The following is a 12128-nucleotide window of genomic DNA, read 5'->3' on the forward strand; positions in this document are numbered from 1 at the left end:
AGCATACTGGTATCTGAATGTTGCAATCAATGTTTGCTTTTTCACTCCTGTGATAATAGTTACTGGTTGACTGTTGGTGTTTTCATTCAATTGGGGCTATTCTTAATGCGTTTTAAAATCGCACAAAAAAGCATAAAAACGGTTGTCGGTAGACTAATCTTTAAATATATAAAAAATCTTTTTCTATCCAAGTCAAAAATAATACTTGATATTGCTGAATCCAACTAAATACATTAATCTATACCAACAACACATTTTTATTTATTAAAAAAGTACAAGTTCAAGCAAAAGATGCCGATGTACTCAATACTTCTGAGCATGAATTAGTTTTCCACAAATAATTTTTTTTAATTTAAAAATTATATTCATTTAGAACTTGAACTGAAATTGCTATTCAAAAGCAACAATTACACAAGTCATAGTAAAATGTTGAATTGATGTTTAATAATGTATTTATTTACACTGCTTGACTGAGAATATCTAAACTGCTATCATGACAAAAACAATATGATGAATCTATAAACCTGTTCACTCTGAAACTCTCAAGCACTACAAAGTGCACACTACACAAATACTAAACTGTGGATAGACAATGGATCAAATCATTGTCTCTTAACTGAGGTTAATACAGTGCCAATGTGAAGAAGCCCAGCCTGAGGCAGAGGCTGAGATTGTGGACTAATCTGCAGTCGAGTTTCAAGAAGCTGTGTGGCTGATGCCAGAGCGGAGGAAGACCGAGCGGAGTGTGGTGGGAAGCAGGAGGAGTGACTGATGGGAATCCTCTCATACTGAGGTGGACCTGCAGAGGAATGAGCAGGCTGTACCGACAGGAACCGAGGAACCAACCTACCAAAATAAATCAATAAAAAATCACAATCATATGACAATATGATATAGTTTATATTCATTAAAATCGGTTTTTAAATTAAAATAGCTAACATAGGGCATTAAATAACACCGGTTAACATTTAACACCTTAACATAAACCTACTGATTGTGATTTTATTTTATTTCAATTTATTTTCTACTTTTCTTAATTTTATTTCAAATGTATTTAAATGCTGTAGTGTATCCCCGAAGCTCCATATTACGATAAACGATACGCGAATCGTTACGCCCCTTAGTAAATCATTATTCACTGAATTATTTTCACCTTTCTTTTCTTAAAGGTTGCACCGCTGGGGAGCATGGAGGGTTTGTCAAAACCACTGACGTACTACCGTTTTGTGGATTGTTCTCTAGGATGCATGTTTGACGCACAGGCTGCTTAATTCCATTCCAACTCAACTGACCCTTAATGTGGACATTTTTTCTCAAATGAGTTGGGAAAGCCTTCACACCTGAAAAAAGAAGCAAAGTCGTTTAATCAACTAGAACAGTTAAAGTGATAGAAACTGTAACGTGAGCTGTTTTCCCTGACCTTGTATAAGTGAGGAATCCGAGGATCTCCTTCCTTCTTGAAAGCTGGGTAGAGGAAGACAACTCTGGTACCCAAGGGTGGATGAACAAGAACCAGGATTTCCTGGTGAATACGGATGTAATCCCTGAGTCATGTGACCTCTGGTGTCAGTGTTAATCTCTAATGGGTTGAAGACGGCGGTGGAAGAACTAGTAGAAGCATGAGCACTGGACCTGAGGCAGCAGTCTGAGGTAGAGCCGTCTACGTGATCTATGACAATACCTGAAGCAAGAAAAAGAGATTAGATTAAATCACCCTCACATCCAAGATGTACATGAGTTTGTTTCTTCATGGAAACAGATTCAGAGAAATTTAGTATTAAAACTCTTGAGCACCAATGGATCCAAACATCATAAGATAATAAAAACATCATCATACTCTGCAAGTAATCCACACAGTCCGGTCTATTAATTCAAGTGTTGTGAAGTAAAAAGCTGCATGTTTGTAAGAAAACATTCATCATAAGATGCTTTTGGCAGCAGTCCGGGAAAGTTTTCCGGGAAATACAAAACACTTCTTCCAGTAATTTTTTTTTTTCCCCAGTAATATTTATTTTAGGAATTAATCAATTTAATCAGCAATACAGATCAAAAATGGTATCCTTAAAACTGTAAAATAACAAAAAACCTTTAAAACAGCTGGTTTTACTAAAGTATAAAATGTCAGTAAATACTGAACCTAAATGCATTAATAGGTTTAAATGAGGTAGAAATATTTAAGGTAACAATTGCAGGTTACAATGTTTTGCAGTGTGCATTAAATTAAAGTTTAAAAAAAGTCTATATTGTCACGATGGAGGTAGTTGGGTGTACACAATACCTCTCTGTATGGATCAATCATATATGTCATTTCTTTAAACAAACTTACTTGGCAAACAGGAAAACGTCTGGGATGCAGAGGCATCTGAGGAAATGCGTCTCTGTGATTTTCTTGACTCCACAGGAACACCGTCGAGGGCTTGATCCCCTTTCTCCTCCTCTTTCAAATGGCCCACCTGTGACACTTCATATGCTGCAGTGTCCAGCTGACAGGCAGCAGAAGAGGAGCAGGTATACTGTAGTGAGCCGAGATCCTCCTCCAGAGGCAGCACCGTCCCCCGAGGAGACTCTTTCAGACTCTCACTTCCCAGTCTGCTTTGCTGCAGTGCTTGATGCTTCATCACTCTTTCTAACAGCAGGCAGTAGATAGCAGAAAAGTGGTTGAAGCTACTGTTCTGAAGAGACTGAATAAAGATGCATGGTTTTAGTCAACACACTTGAAAAATGGTTAAAAAACATTATTTAACATTAGGCCGCCTCTTTTTGCAGTGTGCTATATGTAGAAAAGTGTTCCAAGCTTTTGAAGCAGAAACTTTTCAAAACTAATTAGGTGTTAAGCCAAATTTTTATTCTAAAATGGGATTTTTTTTCATATCATTATCAGCATTTGTAAAAAGGCTGTGTTGTCAATTAGACATTTAGTCAATTCTGTTATCATTTACTATAATTTCATTCTAAACCTGAGTGATTTTGCTCTGTGGAACGTAAACAATATTTTGGCTGTTTTTTTTATTCATAATGGACGTCAATGGCCGTGTTTTGTTTTCAACTTTCATCAAAACGTCTCATCTTTTGTTCCACAAAGGAACACAAAAGTCTAACAGGTTTGGATCAACTTTAGGGTGATTCATTTATGGCAAAATGTTCTTTATTGACTGAACTGTTTCCCACCTCTACGGTTCTCTTCCTGTCAATGCCCACTGTCTGCATAATACATAGAACTTCATCACTGTAAGTTTCCTGAGCTTCAGGGCAGGAAGACGAAGAAAGGGTCTGACATATAACCGAACGATCAGCCTGCATCCAGCAATGCTGTTTGATTTGTGCCACACTGAATCTCTTGGCAGGATCAACAGCCAACATTCTCCTTATGAGGCTTTCACAGTCTGTGGAACGACATAAATGTCAAAGGTTAAATGAGAAGATTTCAGCAAACCACATCCTCTGATAAGTGTACGTAAGTAAGAGTTCACCCACAAATCATTTACTCAACCTTTATTTTGAGTTTCCATAGTGTGGAAAAAATATTTGTGTTCAACAGAAGAAAGAACTAAATTTCAACCTAAATACATTCATTCATTATGCAACAGTTTTGAAACTGCACTTTAAAGAGCTATTTCTACTTGATTTAACTCATAAAAATAGCTTACATGGTATAAAATAATGCATTTAGTATTTTTAGTTTAATAAAACCAGATTAATTAATTTAGATGGTACGATTTGTTTTTAATTTCACAGTTTCAGGGCCAATCTTAATAGGAGTAGCATACCTTGTGACATGAAGAATGGCACTCTGAAGCGTCCATCAGTAACTCTTCTTCTTAGGGCAGGAAGAGTGGTGCCATCAAAGGGTAGTGTGCCACAAACCAATACATACAGCAGTACTCCCAGACTCTAAGAGTCAGCAGGAGAAATGGACATTTCATGCACTTCCTGTTAGACTATTTGATAAAGTTCAGAGAATACACTCAAGCTGATGATTTTACCCAGATATCCAAGGATGGTCCCTCATATTCCTTCCCCTCAAAGACCTCTGGGGCAGCATAGGGAGGACTCCCACACCAGGTAGACAAAGATACACCAGGAACATAGAAATTCCCAAAACCAAAGTCTGAAGAAAAGTGGAGACATAGCCTACAGTATATTAGCAATGTGATATTATTAACAATAATAGTAAAAATAAGGTTTATTCATAAATACATCTCACACCCTAGTTTAATTCGTCTAATAACAATGTCAACAAAAAATGGATCACATATTTTTAATACAATAATTTAAATAACTAAAATAATGGTTTAATTAAAAAAGCGATGCAATAAAAATAAAGGTTCACGATCTTACCTGCCAGTTTTATATTCCTGTTACTGTCTAGGAGTAGATTTTCTGCTTTCAGGTCTCTGTGTACAATGTGACGCTTGTGACAGTATTCCACAGCATCAAGGATTTGCCAGAACTTACAGCGAGCTTCCGATTCACTTAAGTGACCCACTGAAGTCAGATAATCTTTGAAAGAGAACGATAATAGCAGTATTAATTAATTACCAGCACCTTGCAAAGGCAGAAAAAAAGTATACAAAATACAGATTTGTAGGTTAAAAGGTTCTCTGTAGGCTTACCAAACATCTCTCCATTCTCGGCGTACTCCGTCACAATGTACAGCATGTCTTTGGTCTCCATAACCTACAATTTCCAAAAAAGTAAAAACACGAATTCTTCAGAGGGTCATGAAGAATCCAAATTTCGTAAAGTATCAAAATTGCAACTTTTTGGAGTCGTGTGCGTGCAGTTTGCCGCCAAAGAGCCGTTTCTCAAGAGAATCCCGAATCCTCGTCTGATCCCATTCTCCTTTCTACTTCTCTGCTCATTAAAAAGTCAAAATGCCCATAAAAAGTGACATATGTAACTCAAAACGTATGCTTCTAAATGAACTCGAAACTAAATGATTGAAAAAGCGGTTGTATGACCTTTCCATTGTGAGGTCATTATTTTCCCTCTTCCACATACTCCTGAGAGACCAGTGTAGGGAGGAAGCGGCAACCATGGGAAAGTCACGGTGCATTAGGATAACGTAAGCTCACTTTAAACTGCTGCGCTGCTGGCTTGCACCGTTTAAGTGAGGTGAAAAATCAAAGGTAAAAACAGATAAACTATCAGCTTAATAAGGGAATTAGTGAAAATATAAAACTAAACTCTAATTTCACGACTCAATAAAGGTCTATCAACAACGTGCGCCTGCATATTATACACAGATAGCAATAAATCATAATGACTGAACAACACAAGCCCACACACACCTGGTAGAGCTTGATTATGTGTGGGTGCTTCAAAAGCTTCATGATCTGAACCTCTCGGTTAATCTTCGTAAGGTCAGATTCATCCAGTCGAGTTTTATCAATGATTTTTATAGCAACCTGTTAAAGCACAGAGAATAGGTTTGTTTATTAAAGGAATGCGTTAAACAAAACACACCTATATGCAATACAAATAACTTTATTTAGCATAGTTATATGATATTTGTTCTATTTAATGCGGATGAAAAGGCTTTTTAAAAGACAACAAGACCCAGAACATACCTCTGTTTTGGTGACTTTGTGTCTAGCTAGTTTAACTACAGCAAAGTTTCCTTTGCCCAGCGTCTTGATGATCTCGTAGAAACCTACTTGCAGGGGTCTGCCGGGGTGGGTCACCACTTTTTCCTCGGACAAAATCACCATTGTCACAAAGTAGGCCTAAACTAAGATCAGACAAGCCGTTATCACTGACACTTCGGTTAACGTTTAAGAAGTGTATAATGAACGCATTGGCTACGCTGCAATGAAAGGTTTTCGACTTTAAAATAAAAGTGTGTCATTCGCAAAGGACATAAACATTAAAAACGGCTAACATATACATTGACCGTAGGGAATATGATATAACATTGCTAAATCAACCAATATGCATTAGGTTAATATAGCGTGCATACAGCCGAAATTATTTTATGGGTTAAATCGTAGAAAACTCTCTTTACAGTATCGACATCTTTCAAACGTTTTTAATTGTCAGCTGTTTTCAGAAGATTTAAAACGTTCAGCTTTCTTATAAAGTCGTATAGCCTAACCAAACTGACAGATTTCATAGCTACCTTATTGAACGCCGATCTTAATCCATTTTTTTGATGTTCTCTTCGTGTGCTGAACGTTTAAGAAGTCGATAACTCCAGTGGTTTCCTCTCAGGAGCAGTCAGTCGTCTCGCGCGGGAGCGTCATCTCCCCTCAGAGTCACCGAAGTTGACGAGATCCACTCCGCCTCCTGCCAACATGCCATAACTGAATTATTCTTACTTTATTAACGTCACTTTTGCGTCAGAGAGCCGCTCGAACGAAATTTCACGTTGCACAGCAACTTAACATAGCGCGCGCGCGTACGCGGGATCACAAGTTCCCAGACACACAGGTTCTGATGAGAGTTAACATGAACCCGACTGTATTACAGTAGTGCCCTTCCTAGGGCTGCCTTTACAAACAGCTTCTTCGGCACATTATAGCACTATACTGCAAAGTGTAAAGGCCTGTAGGCATCATGACGCAGATGTAGGCGGCAGCAGAGTAAACCTGATTCTCTCAGTGAAGTAGGGCTCCAATTATTCCATGAATCATCTAAACCTTTATTCGGTTTTAGTGCATTTAGTTCCTCTTTTTTTAACTTACTGAGCCTGGGCTCTGGATGGACTTGTTTGAATAGATGTGGAGCAGGAAACCTCGGATGCGAGAAGACACGTTTTGGTCGTCCCCAAGTGAACACCAATGTAAGAACTCTTTCCCCTCTCTCATTATCACATTATCATCTTTTCCTATCCACCTGCTCCTACGTTCCTGCTTAACAATATCAGCAAAGTCATCTGAGCCTTGTTATATTAAGATATTAGAGTTTAATCGCTAAAACGCAAGAAAAAAAAGTTGGTAAACTACGTAATTAAGACGTGCGTGGTTGTTCATTTATAATGCTACATGCATGCACAAGAAAGGTTTACCGCAGTAAATTATTCAAATAAAAAGTTTAAAGCAGCAATTATTAATTTGGGCAGTGTTTAAAAATAGATTATAGTGTTTATTAGGAATGTTCATTGTTTAGTGGAGATACATTTAAAAAGTTAAAAGCAATTTACAGTATAACCTGTAAAGTATATACATTCTTTCTTTTTAGTGAGACTACAGAAATCAAAAAATATTTCATGTTTATCTTTTATATTTCCGTATATGTTAACATGTATTGGTGGGTTTTAAGATGGATGTCCCAAAATGTATTACACACAAAAACAGCTATAGACATTATATATACTACACACATATCATATATGCATATTTTTGATGCAGCATAACATCTGGGGTCTGAAATTAATAATCATCAGAAATACACAACACTGTATAAAAACCTAAGTTGTTTTGTGCTGAATAAATCTGGAATAAAACATCTTTTTCACAAAAACAGCAAGCCAAAAAAATTATATACAAAACAGGATTATGTAAATTCTAAAAACCCAGTTGATGGACTTTAAATAGTTGCATGCCTCTGAGATGGACAAATGAACGCTTTACAAATTGGTGTCAAACGCTTTTATGGAACAGAACTTCTTGTGTGACAAATCATCATCGTCATCGTCAAAAAAAAGTCAAACATACTTCTACTGTTTAACATGAACAGAGCTTTGCTCAATAATAGATATGCATATAAAGTAACGAACAGTGTAAACGAAATAGAGAAACACCGCAATCAAAGAAAATGAAAACTATCAAAAACAGTTTAAAGAACATTCCAGTTGTCAAAGTTCAGAAATAAAACAATCGACTAAAAGGTCATTTAACTTTACATACACTAGACATCATCATGTCTAACATTATTGCTGCTGACTCCTCACATCGAAGGGCCGCACTTTAGCTGTTTATGTGACATTTGACCTATGCTGATTGCTGTGCTGTGTCCTAACAATGAGAAGTAAGGCTTCTTGTAAAGTGATGATGTCTCATTCCCATGTTTAAGTTTAGAACTCAATGTAGGATGGACTAGTGGGACAGCTGATGTTGTGGGTGTGCTAGAAAGGGCAGCACATATATCGATTTAATGCTAATTTAATACAGAGCATAAAATGATATAAAGGGCAAACTGAGTATGAAAGCAAGCGTTACGGCTTTTCTGGCATTTTATAAAAAAAAACTTGCTCATCTATCTATAGAGGTGTTCAGCATTTACGTCACAAATAAAGCTTAGAAAGTTCTGTTGAAGTCACTTCTTAACAGGGCCTAACACAGTACAAGATGACTAAACGAACAAACTTTTTGAACATGGCCAAGTTTCAGAATTAGTATGCAGTTTGCTGGACCTAGACCTACTTTTCGTGAACATGAAGGCCTGGGCTTCACTGCTTCTTCTCGGTGTCTTTAGTCTGGGAGTTGGTAAAGCTAGCAAAATCTTCCAGTGTCTCCTGAGCTGTTTGCTTGAGAGCAGGGTGCCGGCTTGAAGCTAGATGCTGGATCCGACTGAGTGGGAAAGAGCTCAGAAAATCAGTTGTCATGTGTGACATGACCTCTCTCTCCAGCAGTAAGGACTGAAGAAGCCTCAGTGACTGCAGACACACTTCTGGGTCGGGGTCTGTGAAAGAGAAGAGAGAGAGAGAGAGAGAGAGAGAGAGAGAGAGAGAGAGAGAGAGAGAGAGAGAGAGACAAAGAGAGTTTCTCGATTCATGTCAGGGGGTTAAAGAGCTCAATATAATCCTCTATGAACAGGGCTGAGAAGGCATTTAACTGAGATTAAATTAACTCTAAAGGTCCTCGCACACAGTCCAAAATGTTTGTATTTTTCATCCTTTCCTTTAAAAATGCTTGCTAAAATGCTTGAGAATATTCACACACCAACTTACACATACGCACCTTCCAGAAGGGTGTACATAAGAGGTAGAAATCCAGGGCTCTCACTTATGAGCTTCAACCCATTCAGACTAATAGTGATGTTATATAGAGCCATCAACATCAATCTGTACACAAAAATAAGTCACATACTTCATAAGGAACCTCATGTCACCTTATTCTGAATACGGTATACAATAACAACTTGCATAAACGTCATAGTAGTCTCCACAATAAAGAAAAAATCTAGTTTTAAAAAAATTCTATTCATGACTCTAAAATATGGTGTAAGCCTTAAATAAAAAGTAAGGTTTTCATTACACCCTAAAGACACGCGAGTTCAAATCTTGCACATATATTGTCCTATATAACAAGTATATAAAGCAATTTAGAATTTCCATACATACACTCTCATGTTTAATTGCTTATTACATATAATTGTTTTTTGTCATATGACAATATATTTCATATATGGAAATGTCGATGATCTCATGTGTGAACATTATTTACTTTTCTTTTTTTTTTTTTTTACATATGTGTGTGTGTGTATGAAAAATGTCCATAAATAGTAATATTTAGATGTGTATTTTAAAGCAGCGACATACACTTTGAGTTTTGGAAACATTCCGGGTTTCATTAGATACAGCAGCTGCAACAAAGTATCTAACAGGATGTGGGCAGAAGAGGATAAGAAGTCCCGTCCACAAGACACAGCAGCTATATCTAAAAGCAATGAACAGATGAAAGGATGATTAATTTGAACAATTAGAACGTTATATTGAACTAGTAGTAAAAACAAACTCAGTGCCCTCACTGGTAACAACGCCGGCCAGAGCCAGAACTAAATGATGCTCTTTTGAGTTGCAATTTTGGTGTGGCTTTCCTTCATCATTCAGAGACTTGATGAAGGTCTCCAAGGTCTGACCTGCAACGCTCAGGAAGGGCTCCAGTTTACCCTGTGGATGAAGTGTGTATGAAGAGTTGTCCTATCTGGTTGAAGTAAAGCCAATTCATGTCCTCCCGTTTGCAAAACAACCCGGCGCTCTTAATCTAACAGCGTCCACTGCCAAAATGGTAGAAACTTACAGCAGCCAGTATGTCTCTGATCGCTTCCTCCCTTTGGGACGCACTCCAGAGCAGGGTGCAAGATGCAGTGCCCAGCTCGGTGCAAAATGCTTTCTGCTGCTGCAGCTCCTCTCTGCACTCCCTTAACTGCTGCTTTAAAACCAACTTCTCCTACAAATGTGTGAGGAGATATATACAATACACACATGAATAACTGGACGGCTATAATGTACCTACAGTATTTGTGGAAGACATCCCCACCTCTCTCTCTCTCACACACACACACACTAGTGGTTCTCAACCTGTCTGACCCCAAAACACCACACTGTCCAGAATAAAATTCAAAGCTCACCTAGAATAAAAAATAAATCGCATCTGCATCTTTGCTTTACTTATTTCTTTTTAGTTTAATCAGCACAACGTTCTTCAAGTCTTTTAAGCTTTTTATTATAAATGAATTGAAAGTACTTTGTTTGCACTTTCGTACTTACAAATAAAATGACACAACTTGAATTTTTTTTTTATAATGATTTTTGTGGTGAGGCCTTCTAGTAGATCTGTTGAGAACCACCCCACTGACATAGACATACACTAAATTAATCTAAAGCTATTTGTGCGTATGCTTTCGTATAAACTTTTCAGTGTTGGCCAATGGGTTTCTCACTCTCTCTATTTTAGTACCTGTCTCTCTCTCTGACACTCGCTCAGAGCAACATCTAGCCTGGAGCGCATGTGCAGACAATCCTCTCTCTGTTTCTGCTGCTCACGGTCACTGCGATCTTTAACTATATAACAATAAGGAATATTTTAAAACAACTGTCAGAATTAACATTTAGTGTAGTATACATTTAAACGCTGTAAAACAAAGCCGTGCACCATTCAGAATTGAACTGTGACTGTATTTTTCTGAATTAGTTGTACATTTTAATTGATCTCGGAAACGGGAAGCTACATTGAAATATTAGGCAGCAGAAATTAATGAAATGTAAAAAAAGTTTGCTAAGAAAAGCTGAATGTTGGCTTAAAGCCTTGTTTATATTGCGTAAGTCAGTATAAGTAGCTTTTGTGAACCTGAGTGGAATAACACATTATTTTTTTAAAGGATGCATTACCTGGGATGATTATCTTACGAATTGCAATTCATTAAATGAAACTACGTATTATTCAAATGTGGCCAATTTAACTCACAGTCCAGCTTAACAATTACAAGCTTCAATTCTGAATTCTGAACAATATCTATATACATATTAGTCCATATCAGTGTGTACCACAGGTGACCGCTTGTACTGAAAGAGTACTTGCTTACATGCATCCAGAGAACGTCCTTTATGGATAGTATCAATGAAGTCAGTATTGATTACTTTTGGCACAAGCTCTCGTAGTGTCCTGACTTCTGACTCCAGTTTCTCCAAGTCTCGCTTTCTGACTCGAACAAAGCAGTCTGGTCCCACGACCTTTAAACACACACGTTTTTGTTCACTGTCAGAGGTAAACAAAGTCGCTCCAGTGTCGTTACGGCTGGAGTATTAAACGTCTGAAGTGAATTTTGTTTATTAAAACGTGCGTTAACAGTTGAACAGTGACATCTTGTGGTAATCTGCGATCGTTTTTCTCATACCTTATAACCGAGTTGGAGTTGGAAAGCGGTTACAATATTTTTTTATGACAGCATCTAATTGGAAATTCGTCATTATGTTTACAGAATTAAAGACATAGCGAACACATAATCAATTAGCGTATTAGCTTGCTAAACACTTGCACAAAGTCTTTCATCAACTGCAGCTTCTCTACCACAAACTTGAAATTGGTGAAAGTAACCGAGTTACCTCTCCTGCAGATGATACAGACGAAACATTAGCTGTATCGGGTGTTTTCATTTTTAATAGTGCAAATTTGACAACGTTGTACGAACGGCCTTTGACCTGTTACAGTGTTTACAAAAGATGTCTGTAGCGCCCTCCACTGTACAGCGCACACAACGCCATCTACTTGACGCACACCCCCGAAATCGACAGTAAAGACAATAATAAACTAACAAAAACGGAAAGATAAAATACATGTCTTCTTAATAGAGTTTGCAAAACATCTGTTCATATCCAGAATTCGTTCTGAAAAAAAAATCCACAATAATTCCACTGGGTGAAAGCATAGATTGACAGATAGACAGACAGATCGATAGATAGATTT

The 12128-nt window shown here is 37.5% G+C and overlaps 2 protein-coding genes across 5 annotated transcripts; both read right to left on the bottom strand.

The window, feature by feature from the left end:
• Positions 1 to 422: 422 nt before the first annotated feature.
• LOC122348642 (serine/threonine-protein kinase SIK2-like) lies at positions 423 to 6268 on the bottom strand. Of its 3 annotated transcripts, none has more exons than XM_043244299.1 (12): positions 6119 to 6268; positions 5571 to 5731; positions 5292 to 5408; positions 4614 to 4677; positions 4339 to 4500; positions 3984 to 4108; positions 3768 to 3891; positions 3169 to 3383; positions 2327 to 2681; positions 1421 to 1681; positions 1154 to 1340; positions 423 to 846 (listed from the first exon to the last, which is right to left on the bottom strand). In XM_043244299.1, the coding sequence occupies exons 2-12, from the start codon at positions 5709 to 5711 to the stop codon at positions 603 to 605; spliced, it is 1995 nt and encodes a 664-aa protein (XP_043100234.1). In that variant the 5' UTR covers positions 5712 to 5731; positions 6119 to 6268; the 3' UTR covers positions 423 to 602. The 3 variants fall into 3 exon arrangements, with proteins under 3 accessions (XP_043100234.1, XP_043100235.1, XP_043100236.1); XM_043244300.1 differs by having other exon boundaries at positions 5571 to 5726; positions 6119 to 6258; XM_043244301.1 differs by lacking the exons at positions 5571 to 5731; positions 6119 to 6268 and having other exon boundaries at positions 4614 to 5096.
• Positions 6160 to 11999, bottom strand: LOC122348644 (heat shock transcription factor 2 binding protein). Of its 2 annotated transcripts, XM_043244304.1 has the most exons (9): positions 11768 to 11999; positions 11248 to 11395; positions 10623 to 10726; positions 9963 to 10112; positions 9691 to 9832; positions 9482 to 9599; positions 8901 to 9004; positions 8364 to 8622; positions 6160 to 6285 (listed from the first exon to the last, which is right to left on the bottom strand). In XM_043244304.1, the coding sequence occupies exons 1-8, from the start codon at positions 11816 to 11818 to the stop codon at positions 8390 to 8392; spliced, it is 1050 nt and encodes a 349-aa protein (XP_043100239.1). In that variant the 5' UTR covers positions 11819 to 11999; the 3' UTR covers positions 6160 to 6285; positions 8364 to 8389. The 2 variants fall into 2 exon arrangements, with proteins under 2 accessions (XP_043100239.1, XP_043100238.1); XM_043244303.1 differs by lacking the exon at positions 6160 to 6285 and having other exon boundaries at positions 7088 to 8622.
• Between the last annotated feature and the right edge of the window lie 129 nt (positions 12000 to 12128).

The sequence above is a fragment of the Puntigrus tetrazona genome, chromosome 7 (genome assembly GCF_018831695.1).
Source record: "Puntigrus tetrazona isolate hp1 chromosome 7, ASM1883169v1, whole genome shotgun sequence".
NCBI classification, from domain to species: Eukaryota; Metazoa; Chordata; class Actinopteri; order Cypriniformes; family Cyprinidae; genus Puntigrus; species Puntigrus tetrazona.